Source organism: Thamnophis elegans, chromosome 6 (genome assembly GCF_009769535.1).
Source record: "Thamnophis elegans isolate rThaEle1 chromosome 6, rThaEle1.pri, whole genome shotgun sequence".
In the NCBI taxonomy this organism is placed as follows: domain Eukaryota; kingdom Metazoa; phylum Chordata; class Lepidosauria; order Squamata; family Colubridae; genus Thamnophis; species Thamnophis elegans.
Genome location: NC_045546.1, coordinates 73,637,598 through 73,659,154, shown reverse-complemented (window position 1 = coordinate 73,659,154; position 21,557 = coordinate 73,637,598). Strand labels below are relative to the sequence as shown.

Sequence of the window (21,557 nt, the reverse complement as noted above, 5' to 3'; positions counted from 1 at the left end):
TCTTTAGCCCCAGGCCTGTCGGAACAGCCAGGTTTTAAGGGCTTTGTGGAATGCCTGGGTTCCCATGAGGGGCTGCTTGTAATTCATGTAGAAAACATGCATATAGGTGGTCCTTGACTTACAGCTATTCTTGAGTGATCATTTGCAGTTACAACGGCACTGGAAAAAAGTGACTAATGACTTAATGACCTTTTATGGACTTAAGGACTTCAGTGATTTGCTTAACAACTGTGGCAGAACTCACTTAACAACTGTCTTGCTCAGCAATTTAAATGTTGAGGTTAATTGTGATGGTAAATCAAGGACTACCTGTGTGTGCAAATTGCGGGAGTTTTAATCTAGTTGTGCATAAGGGGATCGCCTCAGCATTCAAGGAATTAAACGAATTGCAAATCAATTTATTCCAACTGTGTAGCTGAGCACAAATGGAACTCACTCTATTGGCCTGGAATGGCCAGGCTTGAGCTCACATGCAGAGCCTTTTCTGTTTGAGAGAGCCAAGAAATGAATAAGAGACAGGATAAACCCATCTCTCTATTTTTCTCCACTTTTGTGCTCCAGGCCACAGACCAGTGACGTGCAGTCAGGGGAGGCAGAGGAGGCACAGCCTCACCACTGTCAATCATGAAAAGGAAAAAAATATAAATGGGAAAAGGCGAGTGCTGAGGTTAGGCTAGCTAGCTGCTGCCACACCGCGAATGACTGCCTGTTTAAAAAAGCCTCTAAAAAGCGCCCTCTACTATGAGGCAGGAGAACTGCATGCCTCATCTAGTCTGGCTTTTTAGGCGCTCGAGCAGAGTTAAGTGAGGGTTAAAAGCCTAAAAAATCCTGAGGTAGTTGAGGCATGCAGTTCTCCTGCCTCACAGTAGAGGGCGCATTTTTAGAGGCTTCAATTCTGTCATTCTGTTTAAAGCTGCAGCGTCGCGCTCACTCTTCCTCCTCTCTTTCTCCGTTTCTGATGCCCCCCACCCCCACCCCACGCTCCCTCTTTTCCTTCAAATTTCCTTTTTTTCTTTAATAAATGCAACGCTCAGGCATTCTCTCCTCTCCCGCGACACCCCACTGACTAAAGCACTTTCTTTCGCCCGCCTGAGCTCGCGGCAGAGTTCAGGTGGGCTGCCGCAAGCTCAGGCGGGCGAAAGAAAGCGCCTTAGTCAGTGGGGTGTCGGGGGAGAGGACTGCCTCACCAGCCATAAACCTCACTGCACGTCATTGCCACAGACACACTGTTTTGGAAATTAGTGGAAGGAATGCTATCTCATTTCTGCCTAAGCTTTTTCTCTTCTCCAGGTGGTTTTTAAGCAACAGGACTTTTCTTGCAAAATGTGGTTTGCTCGGTGCCTCCCTTAACCCACCTTGCTTATGTAGGGGATGCTGTCCCACCACCTGTTTATCTGATCATCTTCTTTTTCTTGGCATAATCACCTTGTTTTACGATAACCTCAAGCCCAATCCCCTAGCTTAATCTGAGACATAAGAAGCTCATATATACATATAGGTTGGTTTATAATGTACCATAATTTACAGTCTCACCCGCATCCCACCCCTTCGTTTATAACAGTCTATACAAACCTATTCTCCTTATAAATAATGTACATTCTAAGCCTTTCCTGTGACTGGGGAGATTGTATATGATCCTGTAGATAAGCATTTAAGTCAAAACAAACGATTGCTACAGGATATCCCAGCAGGATGTTGAAGTACAGAATACAATGCCATACCAAATATATTTGGATTACAGAGAATTTGCTGTCTCCCCAAGATAAAGCAAGGGGGCACAATCCAGGAAGTTCCCTGTTGCAAACTCCACCAGAACGAGGGAGGGGAAAGGGGAATCTTATATCAAATAGATTATTGGTCTTTATCTGGAGAAAATCTTTCAAACATTTATTTTAATTTAGAGCTAAATTTAGTTCACCATTATTAAATTAAAAAGAAATGTGTTAGTTTTCCCAAGGTAAGCACAAAGACTGTCTACAAGCACTTGCCTTAAAATGAGAGAGCTTAAGGTTACCCTGGAAAATTATTTTTGCTTTGCAGCCTTCAGAAAAGGGAAAAAAACAGGGAAGAGTACAGTACAGAGAAGAATTTTCTCCAGATTTCATAATGGCAGCAGGGAAATGTTACTAAGTTGGGCATGAGAATGGAAAATTTCTCTCGCTCATCCCCTTTCATTAGTAGAATGACATACACGCAATACATAAACACATTTACGATTTCTATCTTCCCCATATCAAGTCAGAATTAAGAAGTAACTAAGGAGTCATTAGGAGTCATCATCTCACAACAGCCTCATTGCATTATTCAGCTTTCAGAAAACTCAAGTAAGTTGCCAGCAGAGATTTTATCACTGCCATTCTACGAAATCTCTTCGTGCTTCCATATATGAGATCAGTCAGGAAATAACTGTCCCAAGAATTGTGCTCATTCAAGGACACCAAGAAGTATACGAATATGAGTAAAAATATGCTAAATGGGGAGACAGAAATATCAGCCCCAGATATGCTTGATTCTTTTCAGCTGTTTCCATGATGTAGAAAGCAGTGATAATTTCAAGGTAATGCCAAACAGAAACAAATCCGTCAGTGAGTTGGGGAACACATGTTGATTGTAGTGTCTCTCCTGAAATTAGATTCTGACTCATCAGGATTTATAGGCAGTTTGTATCTTAAGATTACCCCATTATTAATAGAACTCTTATCTGCAAAATGAATCATGTATGGTGCAACATTCCTAGATTTTGCACATTGACCACTCATATATCAACACAGAGATACACCCACATGTGCATCCTTGGTCTCGTTGCAACAATGACTATGCTTCTCTGCAGTTTTCTGCCAAGCCTCTGGGATAGTGAAAGGGCTAAATATATTAATGGAATCACATGTATAACTTAGCTTTCATTTACTCATGGATGTGTTGCAAAAAGTGTGTAATCTTGAAGAAGCACCACCTTTGAAATCATGATACTGTTTTTGTTGGATTTGCAGGGGTTGAAGATTCATAATCTGCCCTTATCTGCCTAGCTGTTCCTTAGAACTGTCAAATTGGCTTGGAAGAACCTAACAGCTTTTGGTGGACAAGATGGTGATGGGCTCATCAGCACTCTTTGAAAGGTGTTGCTTAATTATTCAGATCCAGCTCCTCCTATATGACGTAGAAACAAGAGGCCTGCTTCCCAGGGCCTCTCCAGCATTTGCTCCTGGAGTGGCACTTTGTTCAGAGATGCTGGGTGCTTCTATAGCCAGTTTTCTGTATCTCTTACTGTATGTCATCTGAGGATCACTTGGATTTTTATAGCCAAATATAGTAACTTCAAAACATATGGGACTCTCACTCTTACCCTGTCCTGAACCTTAACCCTAAAAGAGCAAATAATTAAATATATGTGGAGTAATTACATGAGCCAGAATGAAATTTAATAGCATCTAAAGATCTGCCCCTTGTCTTATCCCAGCCTCATTTGTAACTTGGAGTTTTCCTCTCAACACGTGATTCAAAACTCCCTTTGAAAAATAATGCCCTAAAAAGAGGTTGTGTAAGCTCTTAGTTATCCTAACTTACTGTGCTATCTGAAACAAGTTGCTTTAGCTGGATACTGGTTTGAGTTACTTAGGGGAGGCTTAAACTTTCCTCTCCCCAGCTGTAATCCCTTTATTTAAAAAACACCTCTGCTTTACAAAGATAAAGGTGTACTTTTTGGCACCAATGTGAGCCAATTGAACAATAAAAGTAACGTTTACTTCAGCCCTTACTGATCCTATTTCTTCTTTCAATTTGCCCCCACCCCCGCCACCTTTCTTCCAGAAGGTTCTCAAAATAGCTAACAATAAAAAAAAATGAAAACATTAGCAATATCTGATATAAACAGTTAACAATGCTATAATTAATTCTAACTAAGAAGACTTGGCAAATGAAATGGGGAAGCATCCCATTCCAATAGATTTAGGCACTGAAAGGTTAAGGGAAAATGAGCTGATATGATGCCAGCCCAATAAGGGAGACCAGACTAAGAAACCAATGCTGTATAGGCAGTGGTGGGTTTCAAAATTTTTTCGAACCTACTCTGTGGGTGTGGCCTCCTTTGTGGGAGTGGCTTGCCGGCCATGTGACCTGGTGGGAGTGGCTTGCCGGCCATGTGTTTTCTTTCTCTTTCTCTCTCTCTCTTTCCTTCCTTTTGTCTCTCTGTCCCTTTTTCCTTTTTCCTTTCATCTCTCTCTCACTTTTTCTTTCTTTTTTTCTTTCTTTCTTTCTTAGGTTTAGGTTTTAGGTTTTATTTGCATTTGTAGGCCGCCCTTTTCCCTGAGGGGACTCAGGGCGGCTCACAGAAAACCAGGGAAAGGGGAAATACAACATTGAGACAACAACACATAATAAAATAATGAGCAACATGCATACAACATTCGGGCGGGGTAGAAATCCTTATCCCCAGGCCTGACGGGCGAGCCAGTTCTTCAAGGCAGTGCGGCAGTTTCTTCCTTTCTTCCTTTCTTTCTCTTTCTCTCTCTGTATGAGTCTGACTGTCTGTCTGTCTGTCTGTCTCTGTGTGTCAGTGGTGGGTTTCAAAAATTTTTGGAACCTCTTCTGTAGGTGGCCTCCTTTGTGGGAGTGGCTTGCCACCCATGTGACCGGATGGGAGTGGCTTGCCGCCCATGTGACCGGATATGAAGATGCCGACGACACTTGTCAGAACCACCTTAAATTACCTCACACACAGCACTGGCATGCATAAGAATATGATGTAAACTTGTTTTTTAAAAGGCATCTTTGGTTTGCGTTAAAACAACTTCAACACACGCAATGTTCTGATTGCACCACAAACGCAGTAGTCATCCTTACCTTTCACAGAGGCACTGAGTTTTATAAATATGAGTATGATAGTGTAGAATAATCATATCCAAGGACGAGTGGTGGGTTTCAAAAAAATTTGGAACCTCTTTTGTAGGTGTGGCCTGCTTTCCGGGTCCACTGGTGGAACCTCTTCTAACCGGTTCGGTAGATTTGACGAACCGGTTCTACTGAATAGGTGCGAACTGGTAGGAACCCACCTCTGTGTATAGGCCAGAACGACTTGTATTGTAACACAGGAGTGTCAAACTCATGGCCCGCGGGCCGGATGCATCATGTGCTGGCCACTCTCACCTCCATTTTAGCGAAGGCAAAAAAAGTCACAATATATCATGTGACCATGGGATGCCACGAGTTGGACACTCCTGTTTTAACAGCTACAGTAACAGAATCTTGCAAGTCTGAATATGCCCCCCCCCCCGCATGCACACATTTTCTATGTCTCTGAATTCAGAAGGGATTTGTCTGAAACATTTTTTTCACATTATTTGCTTGAGTAGTTGCTCTTTCTCTTCCTACTGTCCTTCAAGGCTGTGTCATCTAAATCTGTCAATTGAGATTGTGGGTAGAAACAAAATCCAGGAAAATCAAATGGTAAAGAGCCAATCAGCAACTTCTTTATATGTTCTAATACAGTGGTTCCCAAACTTGGCAACGTTAAGACTTGTGGACTTCAAGTCCCAGAATTCTCCAGCCAGCTCTGCTGGCTGGAGAATTCTGGGAGTTGAAGTCCACAAGTCTTAACGTTGCCAAGTTTGGGAACCACTGTTCTAATAGAACATTATGATAAGTAATATTAAAAACACAGAGTTCTTCATGTATCAGTAGGGTCAAAGTTCCTTACAGCTCATCCATTAGGATTACAGTGGTCATTTTCATACCAAATTTGGATCTAAAGATCAGGGCCTCTGGGACTATAGTACCATCAAATGTTAAATGTGGAATGTTGGATTTGGGCCAATATTTATTACACTATTTCAGATTCAAATATGACTTTTTAAGCAAAGCTCTCGCCACTGACTCATTTAGGAATTCAGAAAACTTTTCCTGACAAAGACAGTATAAAGTAATTTCAGAAATCACTGGAAGGATAAAGTCCTTAGACCCCCTAATCTACAAGATCAAGATACCTTCTCACTCAACAGAAAAACTCAAACAGGGGAGATGGACATGAGGCCTATGTTAATTCACATGATTTTTAATCCATGAAGAATTATGAAAACTATTCACAATATTAGCAGAACATCAACGGGGATAATTAAAGACACAGTCAGGTATCCAATAGCTTCGAAAAACTCCATTCAATGAATTTCTGTGGCCACAAAGGAAAGAAACAGAACTTGTTTTCTTTCCTGACTGCCAGATGTTTAACATCTGATTCTCTATAATGGTTCCTAAAGATGTCAATTCTCATGTACTTTTAGTTTTTGATCAGATTTCCTTTAGTGCTTTTCTTATACCTTCTGGTACGGCCATCCCACTGCATGGTCTGATCCATTTCACATGGGAAACTTTTCTTCCCCATCTTTTATTATGGGAACAATCTTTTGTTGTGTATCTCTGAAATTGTCTTTCTTCACATTGTTGCATGGAGCTCCAGGATCAGAGCTGAAAAAGATTGCTGTCTAAATTCCTAAAGGGTGGACTTGCAAAAAGGTTAAGGCATTTTGGATGAAAAATATGGTGGATTATGCAAAATGTTCTTTAAAAAAGGATAAAGTTTACTCCTCAGTTATTTTTGTTAGGTATAATTACTGATTGTACAGCTGTAGAGATTAATTTGATTTTGCACTTAATAACTGCAGCTAGATTGTTGGTGGCGCAATACTGGAAGAAGGAAGACTTGCCTACAATTCAAGAATGGACATTGAAAGTCACAAATTTAGCCGAGATGGCTAAAATATCTGCATATCTTAAGCATCACTCAAACGAGAGATATAAACGAGACTGGAAAAAATGGATTGATTATATACAAAATAAATATGGGACTAAGAAATTCCAGATAGCTTATGATTAAGATCAGGAATGATATAAATTGTTTAAAGTTAGCTTAGCAAGGAGGAGCTAAGTTCAATGTAAAGATGTTATCAATTTTCTATTCTTTTTTCCAATATATTTTAGACTGTTTTTGTTAAAGATTCATACCGTGTATGGGTTCTGGGAAGTCGGGGGAGGGAAGGCTGGGGGGGTTGGGTGGGAGGGTGGGAGGGTGGGAGCGAGGGGTATATATTAGGTTTGACGAGAGGTGTTAGATTTTAATGTAATTTGATTCCACATGTATACTGTCTTCTCTTATTTTTTCTTGAAAACTAGGATATGTTAAGTATATTGATATGGAAGCGGAAATACACCAATGAGAGGAAGAGTGGGAAACAGAAGGGAGAAGAAAGATGGGAAGAGAGGGATAGGAGAGAGGGTAAGGGAGGAAGATGAGGAGGATAAGGAGGAGTGGAATGTAGAGAGAGGAGAAGGAGAAAGGAAGGGGAAGTAGAGTAGGAAAGGAAGATGGAGGGAAGATAGGAGGTAAGAGAGAGGTAGAAGAAAGAGGTGTATGGAGAGCAGAAGAGCTAATAAAGGGTTTTTATCTTTTGGGGCGTTGATGACAAGAGGAACTGATGTAATCACTATTTAATACTATAGGATACTGACTATGTATAGTATACATGTGATTATATGTTATTAAAATGGAAAATAAAAAAACATTCATGGAAAAAAAATTCCTGGAGATTCTGCCAATTAAGGCAGAGCAGCCATTGCAAATACTGTTCCCACTTCATGTACTGAACTATACTTCCCATTCTGCTTGTATCTGGAGATGATGGGAATTATAATCTAGCAAAGCTGCAGTAAACTCACATTCAGAAGGCTGTAGTCGATCTCAGCCTAATTCAGTACTAAGGCCACTTCCTAAATTTCTATGTCACCTTAAGGCAGAACTGTGCTGGTATTTATACAGCCAGTTTTGCAGTATTGTACTTAGGAATCTTGTTTGGAGCCTGGATGGGGCTGCCCCTGAAGAGTGTTCGGAGACTACAATTGGTCCAGAATGCAGCCGTGCGAGCGATACTGGGTGTACCTAGGTACACCCACATCACACCTATCCTCCGCGAGCTGCACTGGCTCCCCATTGGTCTCCGAACACGCTTCAAGGTGCTGGTTATTACCTTTAAAGCCCTACATGGCCTAGGATCTGGATATCTCCGTGACCGCCTCCTGCAACATACCTCCCAGTGCCCAATAAGATCGCACAGGGCGGGCCTCCTCCGAATACCATCGACTGCGCAGTGCTGTCTGGTGGGTCCGCGGGGGAGAGCCTTCTCTGTAGCTGCCCCGGCCCTTTGGAATGATCTACCCCCTGAGATCCGGACCCTCCCCACTCTCTTGGCCTTCCGTAAGTCTGTTAAGACCTGGCTGTTCCGGCAGGCCTGGGGCTGTTGATCTAGAATGATCTTCAGCCCCATTAAGATCGAGTGTATGTTGTGCCCTCCTTTAACTCATCTTTGTTTTGTATTTTAACTTTTTTAAATGCTTTTAAACTGTTTTTATGTAAGCCGCCCGGAGTCCTTCAGGATTGGGTGGCATACAAATCTATTAAAATTGCAAATTGCAAATTGGATGTAATTTCACACATCTCAGAAGTAAACTACTGTTTGCTCAACATCTCAAATGCTAAGTTAATAATTCTGGATTTATAAAAAAATTTGTGAGCATTAAAATTCAATAGAAATGAAACTGTCCTGTCAGTTTTGGCTGAATGAGGATTTCACACTATTTTAGGAAACAGTTCTGAACCCTTAAAAAGCATAGCTGCCTTTCAAATGAAGACATTCCCACGACCCGATTTCTATTTAAGGGTTTTATTTCTATTTCAAGATCATAAATATGAGAGGTTAATATTACGAAGGGCTGTACGACGTTTTTCCATCTAGATGTGGCATCTTACGTCCAAATCACAATTTAAAAAAAATGCCACTCCAAAACTGGAAGGCCCTATTTGGTTTGTTTGAAAGTTCAGCGATGTTTTATAATGGGGGGGTGGGGGGAGGCAGTGTACATTCCACCAAGATTCTCACATCAAAAAAAAGAAAAAGAACTAGGTTAAAAATAAGAAAATTGAGAGAGGGTATAAAAGGGATGTTTCCTATCCCCATAGGTTAAACCAAACTGAACAACAACAAGGACTGCAGTTGACAATGAAACTGTCTCAGGAAACTTGACTCTCCGGTGACAAATAAGACTCTCAACCAAGACAGGATGCAGCCACTGAGCCAAAGGGATATGGGAGGCAAACAAGCTGGGCTCTATTGTCTTAGCATATGCTTTACGGACATTTATAGAATTTGAGCTCACAACGAAATCACTCCGTTGGTTGTTCCTTCATGCAGCAAAGATGGGGATTCCTCCGCAGGTATTTCGGTTGCTGCTGCTTCTTCTTTTGGGACTGACAGTTGAGCCCAGTGAAGAGGTAGAGGCTTTGTGTTCTGGGACCACTTGCTACACACTGAATTTTGGACGGTTGAGTTGGATGGAAGCTCAGCAAAAGTGCAAGGACAACGGAGGTAACCTGATGACTCTGAAAAGCCACGAGGAGGCTCTGTTTGTCCCACAGCTGCTCGCCAAGAGGCCCGAAGGGGAAGAAGCTGGCACAGTTTCAGAGGTAAGATTGTGGATTGGGCTTCACCGAAAGAAAGGCAAATGCTACGAGAAACATCGTCCATTGAAGGGCTTCCGCTGGGTGACAGGTGGTGAGGACACCCACTACTCCAAATGGGGACAGGAACCCCGGGAAACATGCTTGTCAAATATGTGTGTGACCCTTCAGGGGTCTCCCTTCTCATCTCAGGAACTGTTTTGGGTAGACAGCCTCTGTGGCAGTGCAACTGCTGGATTGTCAGGCTTCTTGTGCAAGTTCAGTTTCCAGGGAATGTGCCGTCCACTTGTACTGGCGGGGCCAGGCGTGGTCAGCTACAGTACTCCTTTTGGTGTAGCCACTGATTTCCTTGTCACTGTACCCTTTGGCTCCACAGCTGAAGTAGCATGTGAGCCCCTAGGAGAGGAGATACCTAACAGCTTCCTTGTGTGCAAGCCACAGCCGAACAGCAATGTCTCCGAATGGAGCAGCCCAGGCCCATTTTGTGCTTCGCTCACTTACGGTTGCAGCTACAACAATGGGGGTTGTGAACATGAGTGTCTCGGTCAAGGCAAGGGTTTGTTTCAATGTGCATGCCGCTCAGGATACCAACTTGGAAGGGATCATCTTTCCTGTGTCCCCGTGGACTACTGCAGCTCCAATCCATGTCAAGGACAGTGTAAACCATACCCCGGGGGCTTCCAATGCCTCTGTGCTTCCGGTTATATTTTGGCTGATGATGAGCGGAGCTGCATAGATGTGAATGAGTGTGATGCGCCTCAAAGTCCTTGTGAACAAATCTGTGTGAATACCAAGGGGTCCTTCACATGTCATTGCAACCGAGGCTATATGCCTGCTGAGTCTGACCACCAGGCATGCCAGGACATTGATGAGTGTGCGAGGAACACACCATGTGACCAGATTTGTGTAAATACTCATGGCTCCTTCCACTGCTCTTGCCAGCCAGGATACCAGCTGGAAGGTATTAATAGCTCTTCTTGCCTTGATATGGACGAGTGTCAGGAAGACCTTTGCGAACATATGTGCATCAATCAAGTTGGCAGCTACCGGTGCTCTTGTAGAGACGGATGGATTTTGGCACCCAATGGGATCTCTTGTCTCACAGATCCAACAAGCAGCACCTCTTCACTATCCACTCAGGGAGGAGAATGGATTCCAACAGATATTCATCCTGCTTCGGAGTTGCCAGCCCTGCTGACTGATCCTTCACTTCAAGCTGAGCTAGTAGGAGTCTCTGCCACCCAGGATTCCACCCTTCAGCCACCTGTGGTCAGCAGTGCACTGGAGGACAAACCCCACATCAGAGATGAGAGGATAGATAAGAAAAGTCATGGCTCCAAGCAATTTTTATATCTTATCTTGGGCGGTGTGGGTGTTTTATTCCTGGTGTCTTTTGCCCTAGCTTGGGTCATCTACAAGAAAATAAAAGCCAAGGAAGTCAAGAAAAATTCTAAGACTGTCACGGATAATTACTCTTGGGTACCAGATCAAGGAGAGAGCAGGGCAGCAGGAAGCAAGGAGGGCTTGTAGTCAGTTATATGAGTTTGGTGTGGAAGGAAGGAAGGGGAAGTTATACATTGAAATGTTTAAAAAGTGTACACTGATAACTTTTTCATGTAATATTTTGCCAGAGGGCTGCTACAATTGCACCTTCAAAACAGTGGTGGGTTTCCATTTTTTTTTACTATCGGTTCGCTTGTGTGCATGCGCAGAAGCATCCGGGTGGGTGGGCGGAGCCTCCCGCCACCACCACTACTGGTTCATCCGATCAGGGCCAAACCAGGAGCGACCCACCTCTACATCAAAGCCACAAGGGTGAAACTAGAAAAAGAAAACTTTTTAAGAGTAACTCTATCGAGATTTGTATCTCTGACAACAGTGACATGTTTGACTTTGCAATCCACTTTACATACATGCTGGATGGTCAGTTGTTTGTTAGCCTTCTCTTCTTGCCTAGGAAGCAAGTGGTAATTTTTTCTAAGCAGCAACATCTATATTTATGTCCATCCAGTTTTTATCTTACTACTCCAATGCCAACTTTGTAGAAATCCTTAAAAAAAATATATGACCAGAAGGAAAGAAGCATATTTCTTAAACTAATCCCAATAAAACCACTGTGATAACAGCACAGTCAAATCATCTTTCAAATTACTTTTGTTAGTTGTGAAGTCTTATATCCATTTTTGCCCTTGGGTTTAAACTAATTGTGGTCCCTAGAAATCAGTTCGCTTGGAATCAGAGGAACTGAATTCACAGAACTGAAATTTAACTTCTCTTGAATTGGCTGTACTTGGTTCAGTAAAAAGGTACTGCGTGCCTGCTTAAGGCTTCAGATTCTGCTGTTTTGCTGCTCACCCAAAGCTAAATGTTATCGCATTGTTTGTGGATGACTCAGTCTCACTGAAACAGAAACAGCTGCAGCGACCAACCGGAGCATCATTAATGCTTTCCGTATCATGGGGAGAAAAATATAAAGGCCTCTTATGATCCAACATATTTCATGACTGGGTGCTTGAAGGAAAACAGTTCTGGGGAATGTAGCAAAAATTTGAAACCATTTCAAAGTTAACTGTATTAAAACCTAACATTGTTCAATAAAGTGTGTTTTATACCTCATTCTGACAACATTTTAGAAAGATGTTACAGACATCTAGTTCTGAAATTTCTCTTTCAGGGCTAGTTCTTTAAAAATAACTTGGGTCAGTCTATGTTCAACCCTGGGGATAACTACTACAAAATGTTAAGAGGATTTCATTTTTTATATTCGATTTGATTTCAGTATGCAGAATATCTTCCTGGCATTTTCCCATAAGTGCAGTGTCCATAGGGAAGGTTGGTTTAGTAGTTTATCCAAATCCCATTTTCTGCAGGGTTTTAAAAGTTTTATTTAGGCTGATAGTGATCTTGAATTCCATAAATCAGCCTTAGAACATATATTCACAACTATTTAATGAGATGAGGAAAATAAATTGTGAATATCTCCATAACTCCCTCCCCCTGCAAAAAGTATTTACAGAAGCTTTTGACATTAGAATAATTTTTAGGAGTGGCAATTTTAATACTTGATTTGCAGCTGTTGGCCAAGATTTCCCTCTAAAAATCTCCTTCGTTTCTTCTATTGAAATATTTCTATAACTAATTGAATGTCTAATACACATTAATTTAAGCAATTTGTAGTTTTTGCTATTAAATCTACATCACTCTCCACTTTGATAATATTATTCAAGAATGGATTTGAAACAAAAATAACTATATTAGAAATGACACTGGTTTCTAGTAATAATTTCACTAAGACTAAATAAAATGGCTTAGTCTGGACTAAACCATGTATGTAAGATATTGAGTCCTACATTACCACAAACTAACTTAACATAATGAGTTTGCCACAACCTACCAGATACATCCTGTTCTTAGCATGCAGAGGAAAAAATTGTTCCTGAAGTTATCATCTTTGCTGAATCTATTGTTAAATCAAGAAAGCCATAGGAAAATTCAGAAGTCTGACTGCCTGGATATTTTAAATGGATTTTCTTATCTTCTTTTTGTACAGTTGCTGGAAAGAGAGGAAGACGAAAGGGTAATACTTGAAGTGCATAATACAACTAATAACAACTTAAATCCAGATTCCCTAATATAGGACAATTGTGATGCACATGGACACATATCTACACTCAACCTAGATTTTTTTTTTGCAACATACTGATTTATAATGATATTTTCATAACAAAGGAATGAAATCCACCACTCATTGGCCAATGGTGAAATATTCTTTTTTCCATTGTGGAAAAACTGAATATGTAGGTCTCCTCTAGATTGTCCCAGATATAACTAAAATATCAATATCCTACATAGAAATTTAGAGATCCTGAGATCGGAGTCATGTAGTCCTTTCCTTTTAAAAAGAGGGATTATATGTATGCAGTCTTGGAAAGCATATGAACTGTACTATTGGAGTCAGTATTCTATTATAAAATATATAGATGTCCCTCCAGATTAATTTCCATTAAAAAATGTAGGCTCAAGGTTAGCAAGCGGCACCTATTTAGATATTGCTGGACTTCAAATCCCATAAACACCTTGGATGAATGGGGTGTGGGTGTGAAGGGACTCATAATTTGTAAAACAAATGCTGACGAAATTAAAACAGCCACATACCCAGCAGAAAGCAACAGCAACCTACTTAGGACATGAATACAGTCATCAGGACTATGAAATGAATGCTACATATACCATCCCTATCTTGCCTTATATATTGCTTTTGTCTATCAGTTTGTCTTGTCTATCTGTCTATAGTTTTATCTGGTGTGGGAAATTTCATAGAAAATGGAATCTTAAAATGGTGTGATTAAATGTTTTTTTTTCTCTCTCTTTCTTTTCCTCTCCTTTTTTACTTCTGGCTACTATAACATGGTTTCAGGAAAAAAAAATCCAATAAAATTTCCCTTCTTTGAAAAGTCTATAACTCTCGTACTTATTTCTCTTACCCAGCCAGCTTTGAGCTAGAGCCAAAGATTCCTGGGAAGAGTTAAAATTCAGATGGGTCCACACCCTTCTCTTTAGTAAATGGTTATATTCAGGTACATGAACTAAAAAGAGAGAAAACCTCAAAGATTCTCTGCTTGTTTATTGTTTGCTTCCTTTTTAAAAAAAAAATCGCAGCTTTATTATTTCAGAAACACAGGAAGTCCTCGGCTTACACCCCATTCGCTTAGTGACCATTTGAAGTTACAATAACGCTGAAAAAAATGACGTGACCATTTTTCACACTTACAACCATCCCCATAGTTACGTGAATCAGAATTTGGATGCTTGCAATTGACTCATATTTATGACGGTTGCAGTGTCCTGGGGTCATGTGATCCCCTTTTGTGATCTTCTGACAAGCAAAGTCAATGAGGAAGGCAGATTCACTTAACAACGGTGTTACTAACTTAATAACTGCAGTGATTCACTTAATAGCTGTGGCAAGAAAGGTCATAAAATATGGCAAAATTAACTTAACAACTGTCCCACTTAGTCTCAATAGAAATGTTGTGCTTAATTTGGGGTCATACGTCAAGGGCCACCTGTAACTCAAGATGAGAAACATATAACACTTCTTCCTCCTCCTATTTTCCCCCACAACGTATGGATACAAACATAGTAAATAGCCCACATTAATTCAAATTACTGGTCATTTCTTTCTTCCAATGAGACTGATGTCTGTCTGTCAATATTAATTAGTCTGAAGAGTCTCTCCCCCCCCCCAACAATTTACTTAAGCTAATGCTTCAACCTGCAATATTTTAAGTGGGCCCCAGTGGTGGGATTCAAATAATTTAACAACCGGTTCTCTACCCTAATGACCAGTAGGGTAGGTGGGGCTTGGTGGTCATGTGACTGGGTGGGCGTGGCCAACCCAAGGTCACTCAGGTCGATGGGCGCTTCACCTTAGCTGTTACAATGTAATAAGGGTTAACCGGAGAGGCAGTTTCTGTAAGCAGGTCAATAAAGATTAGGCTAGAAACAACACTAGCTTCGCCTGTTACGTCAGTTGCGCCCCTTCCTGGATCGGGATGCTCTGTGCACAGTCACTCATGCCCTCGTCCTTTCTTGCTTGGACTACTGTAATGCTCTCTACATGGGGCTGCCCTTGAAGAGCACCCGGCGGCTTCAACTGGTCCAGAATGTGGCTGCGTGGGTTATCATGGGGGCACCTAGGTGCTCCCATGTTACACCCCTTTTAGGCGGCCTGCAGTGGTTGTTGGTTGTCTTCCGGGTGCGATTCAAGGTACTAATTATGACCTTTAAAGCGCTCCATGGCTTAGGCCCAAGGTACCTGTGAGACCACCTACTGCCACCGGTAGCCTCTCACCGTCCAGTGCGATCCCACAGAGTTGGCCTCCTCAGGGTGCCGTCAGCCAGACAGTGTCTGCTAGTGACTCCCAGGGGGAGAGCCTTCTCTGTGGGAGCGCCTTCCCTCTGGAATGAGCTGCCCCCGGAGCTTCGTATAATCCCCAACCTCCGATCCTTCCGACGCGCCCTAAAAAGTTGGCTTTTCCAGCAAACCAGCCTGGCCTAAACAAAACAAAATAAATTATTGGCCATTGTTAATTTTAATTCAATTTTTTTAAAAAATGTTATTGTCAATTCTTATTGAGTTTGTTTGGGTTATTCTATTTTTTTTTAAACTTTTGTATTATGTGTTTCTTTTAATGTTGTATGCCGCCCTGAGTCCTTGGGAGAAGGGCGGCGTATAAATCTAATAAACCAACCAAACCAAACCAACAGTAGAATGTTTCCTTCCTGCCTTCCTTACAGGATTAGCCCTGGAAAGTGGGAAAAAACAAAATGAGATTTCTTCCAACAACTGGTTCTACGAACTGCTTAGAAAGTTACCAACCGGTTCTCCCGAATAGGTGCGAACTGTCTGAATCCCACCACTGGTGGGCCCTCAACAGAAATGCATCAGACTCTAGGTGGAGACATCCCTTGGCAACAGAGCAAGTCTCATAAATTTAAACTGCACTGCTTCTAATGCATAGGTATCCTTATACGTCCAACACTGTGTACGATACTTAGTACTTTGGGTTTTAAAAGTTTACCTGCTGCGGGAAGATAGTTATAGCCACAGGCAATGATTATTGCATTCCAAGCTCTTTGGGTATGCAGGGTGAGGCTTGAGTAATAGTTCCCAGGAAAAGATTGTCAGCATATAGGAAAATGGAAATATCACATTCTCAATTGCTTCATGTTTGTTAGCCATATTGTATTTCACTATTAGATTGTTAAGTCACCCATACAAAATTCAGTAAAATACCTTTTACACAGGTAAACTCCTTCTTATTCTGAACTTTAACTAACCTTCAACTGTGTGTTCGTTGCTCTTTACATTTTCTTTTGTTGATTTTATTTGTTGTTCTTTTGTTGTATTTGCAGCTGTTAGTCACCTTGAAGCTTCAGCAGTAAAGATATACTTTCTAAAACCAATGAGAGTCTATAACTCTCGTACTTATTTCTCTTACCCAGCCAGCTTTGAGCTAGAGCCAAAGATTCCTGGGAAGAGCTAAATTCAGGTGGGTCCACACCCTTCTCTTTAGTAAATGGTTATATTCGGGTACATGAAAACCAGAGATGGGTTCCTACCAGTTCGCACCTATTCGGTAGAACCGGTTCGTCAAATATACCGAACCAGTTAGAAGAGGTTCCACCAGTGGACCCGGAAAGCAGGCCACACCTACAGAAGAGGTTCCAAAAAATTTTGAAACCCACCACTGGTCCTTGGATATGATTATTCTACACTATCATGCTCATATTTATAAAACTCAGTGCCTCTGTGAAAGGTAAGGATGACAACTGCGTTTGTGGTGCAATCAGAACATTGCGTGTGTTGAAGTTGTTTTAACGCAAACCAAAGATGACTTTTAAAAAACAAGTTTACATCATATTCTTATGCATGCCAGCGCTGTGTGTGAGGTAATTTAAGGTGGTTCTGACAAGCGTCGTCGTCATCTTCATATCCGGTCACATGGGCGGCAAGCCACTCCCATCCAGTCACATGGGTGGCAAGCCACTCCCACAAAGGAGGCCACACCCACAGAGTAGGTTCGAACAATTTTTGAAACCCACCGCTGATGAAAACTAAAAAGAGAGAAAACCTCAAAGATTCTCTGCTTGTTTATTGTTTGCTTCCTTTTTTTTAAAAAAAATCGCAGCTTTATTATTTCAGAAACACAGGAAGTCCTCGGCTTACACCCCATTCGCTTAGTGACCATTTGAAGTTACAATAACGCTGAAAAAAATGACGTGACCATTTTTCACACTTACAACCATCCCCATAGTTACGTGACTCAGAATTTGGATGCTTGCAATTGACTCGTATTTATGACGGTTGCAGTGTTCTCGGGTCATGTGATCCCCTTTTGTGATCTTCTGACAAGCAAAGTCAATGAGGAAGGCAGATTCACTTAACAACGGTGTTACTCACTTAATAACTGCAGTGATTCACTTAATAGCTGTGGCAAGAAAGGTCATAAAATGTGGCAAAATTAACTTAACAACTGTCCCACTTAGTCTCAATAGAAATGTTGCGCTTAATTTGGGGTCATACGTCAAGGGCCACCTGTAACTCAAGATGAGAAACATATAACACTTCTTCCTCCTCCTATTTCCCCCCACAACGTATGAATACAAACATAGTAAATAGAATGGTGGTTGAGCCCACATTAATTCAAATTACTGGTCATTTCTTTCTTCCAATGAGACTGATGTCTGTCAGGGTGAGGCTTGAGTAATAGTTCCCAGGAAAAGATTGTCAGCATATAGAAAAATGGAAATATCACATTCTCAATTGCTTCATATTTGTTAGCCATATTGTATTTCACACTTAGTACTTAGTACTTAGTACTTTGGGTTTTAAAAGTTTACCTGCTGCGGGAAGATAGTTATAACCACAGGCAATATATCTGATTATTGCATTCCAAGCTCTTTACGTATGCAGGGTGAGGCTTGCATAATAGTTCCCAGGAAAAGATTGTCAGCATATAGAAAAATGGAAATTGGTTTACTAAGCAGAAGATGGGATGAAATTCAGTTCTAATAAGGGCCTGAACAATATATCATTGCCCGGGCGGGGCGGGGGGGGGGGGGACTGTTTTAAAGAAAAATATTTAATTCAGAGATCTGAGGCTTCAGCATCTTAGTCAGTATTATTGGCTCTCTGTCAGCATAACTGGATTTCTTACTATGCAATCTCTGCCCCCAGGGCCCAAGAGATTTTCCACAGGATCTCCCAATCTAGGTAAGGCTGCATCAGTTTGCCTAAGCTTAGAACAAGCCTTGCTGAAGTTTTTCCTTCCTAGGTAACCTATTGTAAACTCCCACAATGCTATCACATATTTTTTCACTCCTGATAATCTTATCCAGATACTTTCAACAGTACTTCAACATTCAGGGACATGATTTTTTGACAGACATACAGCTTCTTTACCAGTGGTGGGGTTTCAAAAAATTGTTCGAACCTACTCTGTGGGTGTGGCCTCCTTTGTGGGAGTGGCTTGCCGCCCATGTGACCGGATGGGAGTGGCTTGCTGCCCATGTGACCGGATATGAAGGTGCCGACGACACTTGTCAGAACCACCTTAAATTACCTCACACACAGCACTGGCATGCATAAGAATAGGATGTAAACTTGTTTTTTAAAGGCATCTTTGGTTTGTGTTAAAACAACTTCAACACACACAATGTTCTGATTGCACCACAAACGCAGTAGCCATCCTTACCTTTCACAGAGGCACTCAGTTTTATAAATAGGAGCATGATAGTGTAGAATAATCATATCCAAGGACCAGTGGTGGGTTTCCAAAATTTTTTGGAACCTCTTCTGTAGGTGTGGCCTGCTTTCCGGGTCCACTGGTGGAACCTCTTCTAACCGGTTCGGTAGATTTGGCGAACCGGTTCTACCGAATAGGTGAGAACTGATAGGAACCCACCTCTGTTCTTTACATAGAAAACTGTTCTGCTTCTGTTTTTTGCTAAGATTGTTTCTTTAAACCAAGTCATATTGGCACACTTGTGTTGCTCTCTCCCCCCTCCCCCCTTTATCTTCTTCAGGCTCTTCACTGGCCAGATCAAGGTGAGGAGTCCTTTAGTTGTGACAGACTACACTTAATATATTTTAGAAGGATGGGAGCAGCAGGCCTATAGAAGAGGATGAATTCACATTACACGTGAATTCTGAGGGGCGATAGAAATACAGCACAGCAACATCATGTTATCAACATCTGGTCAACATTCCCATTTCCAAAGGAGCAGCTTCTGCTCAAACTATGAAATTTAGCCCTGCACATTCATTACTTAAAGCATTCAGCAGTAATGAACCTTCCCATATGTTATATTTTCCCATATGTATCTATAATCCTTTGATTGATTGTTGCAAATTTCCCTGCCAAATGAAGTGATATAACTATATGCTAGAACAAGCTCTCTCTTTTTTTTTTTGCAATTTTCTGAACTTTTAGCCTTTTAACTTTTAACTAACTTTAGTGACTCGGTTTAAAATATCACATTCTCAATTGCTTCATATTTTTTAGCCATATTGTATTTCACTATTAGATTGGTAAGTCACCCATACAACATTCAGTAAAATACCTTTTACACAGGTAAACTCCTCCTTATTCTGAACTTTAACTAAACTTCAACTGTGTGTTCGTTGCTCTTTACATTTTCTTTTGTTGATTTTATTTGTTGTTCTTTTGTTGTATTTGCAGCTGTTAGTCCCCTCGAAGCTTCAGCAATAAAGATATACTTTCTAAAACCAATGAAACAGATAACATTATAAACAAGCCAATAGTAAAGTACATGCCTTGTCTACAACAAGTCCAGAGTTCAATTCCTGGGATCTTCAAATAGGTTTTCCAAGTATAAGGATTGATAAAAAACATTCCTACTCAAAAACTTGATGAGTGGTGGTGTAGTCACAAGCATTGCTAGGCAATTCTAACCACCCCCATCTGATGTGCACCAGATGTGTTTAACAGCAATCTCATCAGACTGAGCCAGTCAATATTCTAGCAGGCTGGCAATAATGGGTTTTAATCAATTACATCTGGAGCAAATGGGGTAGAAGATATTTCCTAAAATGTTGAGGTTGATTCAACATAATCCAATCTCATATGATGTACAATTTCCTTCAACTGCACAGCTATGCATTGAGTGCACATTGTGAAATACAGAGCGGGGAAAAAACACTCATCGCTTCCAATCCAGGAATCAGAAATTTGGATTTTCCTCACAAAATTACAGTTCCTCAAGATGGCCTTTGCCAGCAATGTCATCCGTATGATTAGTAACCGAGAATTGAACACGCAGCTGCTCTTCAATATTTGGTATTCACTTTTAATATTTTCAACAATGGGTTGAGATTTTTCTTTTAGAATGGCAAAATCCTCTCTTCTGGTTTAGGTTTCTGCTCAAGGATCAGGAAATAAAGTATAATACCTCTATTGGATTATTGTTCTGGCAATTTATTATATATCTTTTTTGGATGAATTAATTATGTGTATGTCTTACAGAAAGTTGTAACAGAAACAGGGTACTATAAAATTTGAAGGCTGGAGTCAGCAGCTGGCAATCAGCTGCTCACTGCTAATATCTGCTCTAAGCAGTATCAGAACATGAATTTAGACATACTTAATTTCCATATAATGCCCCTATGAAATGATGAAAAATTAAACAGTATTTATCCCTTGAAGAACACTAATTAAACAGGTTTTCGGGGGGGTCCCATGTACCATCAAAGAACCATATATTTTGCAATCATCTGATCTATGATATCTCTCACTGAGACTATGGATACAAATGTATGGAGTATTTCTAGACAAAATTCTGGTGAGTTCCATACAAACAAGTTGCACGATCGAGAACATCCATTTTTTTAAATGTAATGAGTGAAACACTATACAAATTGTCCTCAACTTACAACCATTCATTTAGCAGCCATTTGAAATTACAAAGCCACTGAAAAAAGTGACTTATGACTGTTTTTCATACTTACGACCACTGCCGCATCTCTGCAAGTTACATCATCAAAATTAAGATGCTTGGCAACTGGTTCATATTTATGACAGTTGCAGTGTCCTGAGGTTCATGTGATCACATTTTGTGACCTTCTGACAAGCAAACTTAACAGGGAAGCAGATTCACTTAACCATCGTGTTATCAATTTAATAACTGTAATGATTCTCTTAACAGCTGTAGCAAGAAAGGTGATAAAATGGGGGGAAACTCACATAATCACTATCTTAGATTAGATTAGATTTAATGAATTTATAGGCCACCTAATCCCGAAGGACTCCGGGCAGCTTACAACAATACATTTAAAAAATAGAAAAGTTAAAAGCACAAAAACATAGATTAAAAAAAAAAGCCACAACATAGACCCAGTCTAATCGGGGCTGGAAGTCAGTCATGAGGTCAACAGCCCGGGGCCTGCCAGAATAGCCAGGTCTTAATAGCCTTTCGGAAGGCCATGAGAGTGGGTAGGGTCCGGATCTCTGGGGGCAGTTTATTCCAAAGGGTC

General features: G+C 40.9%; 1 protein-coding gene across 1 annotated transcript; it reads left to right on the top strand.

The window, feature by feature from the left end:
* The first annotated feature begins 8,993 nt into the window (after positions 1-8,993).
* Positions 8,994-12,115, top strand: CD93 (CD93 molecule). Its single transcript, XM_032220484.1, has one exon. The coding sequence runs from the start codon at positions 9,239-9,241 to the stop codon at positions 11,027-11,029; it is 1,791 nt and encodes a 596-aa protein (XP_032076375.1). The 5' UTR covers positions 8,994-9,238; the 3' UTR covers positions 11,030-12,115.
* Positions 12,116-21,557: the final 9,442 nt, after the last annotated feature.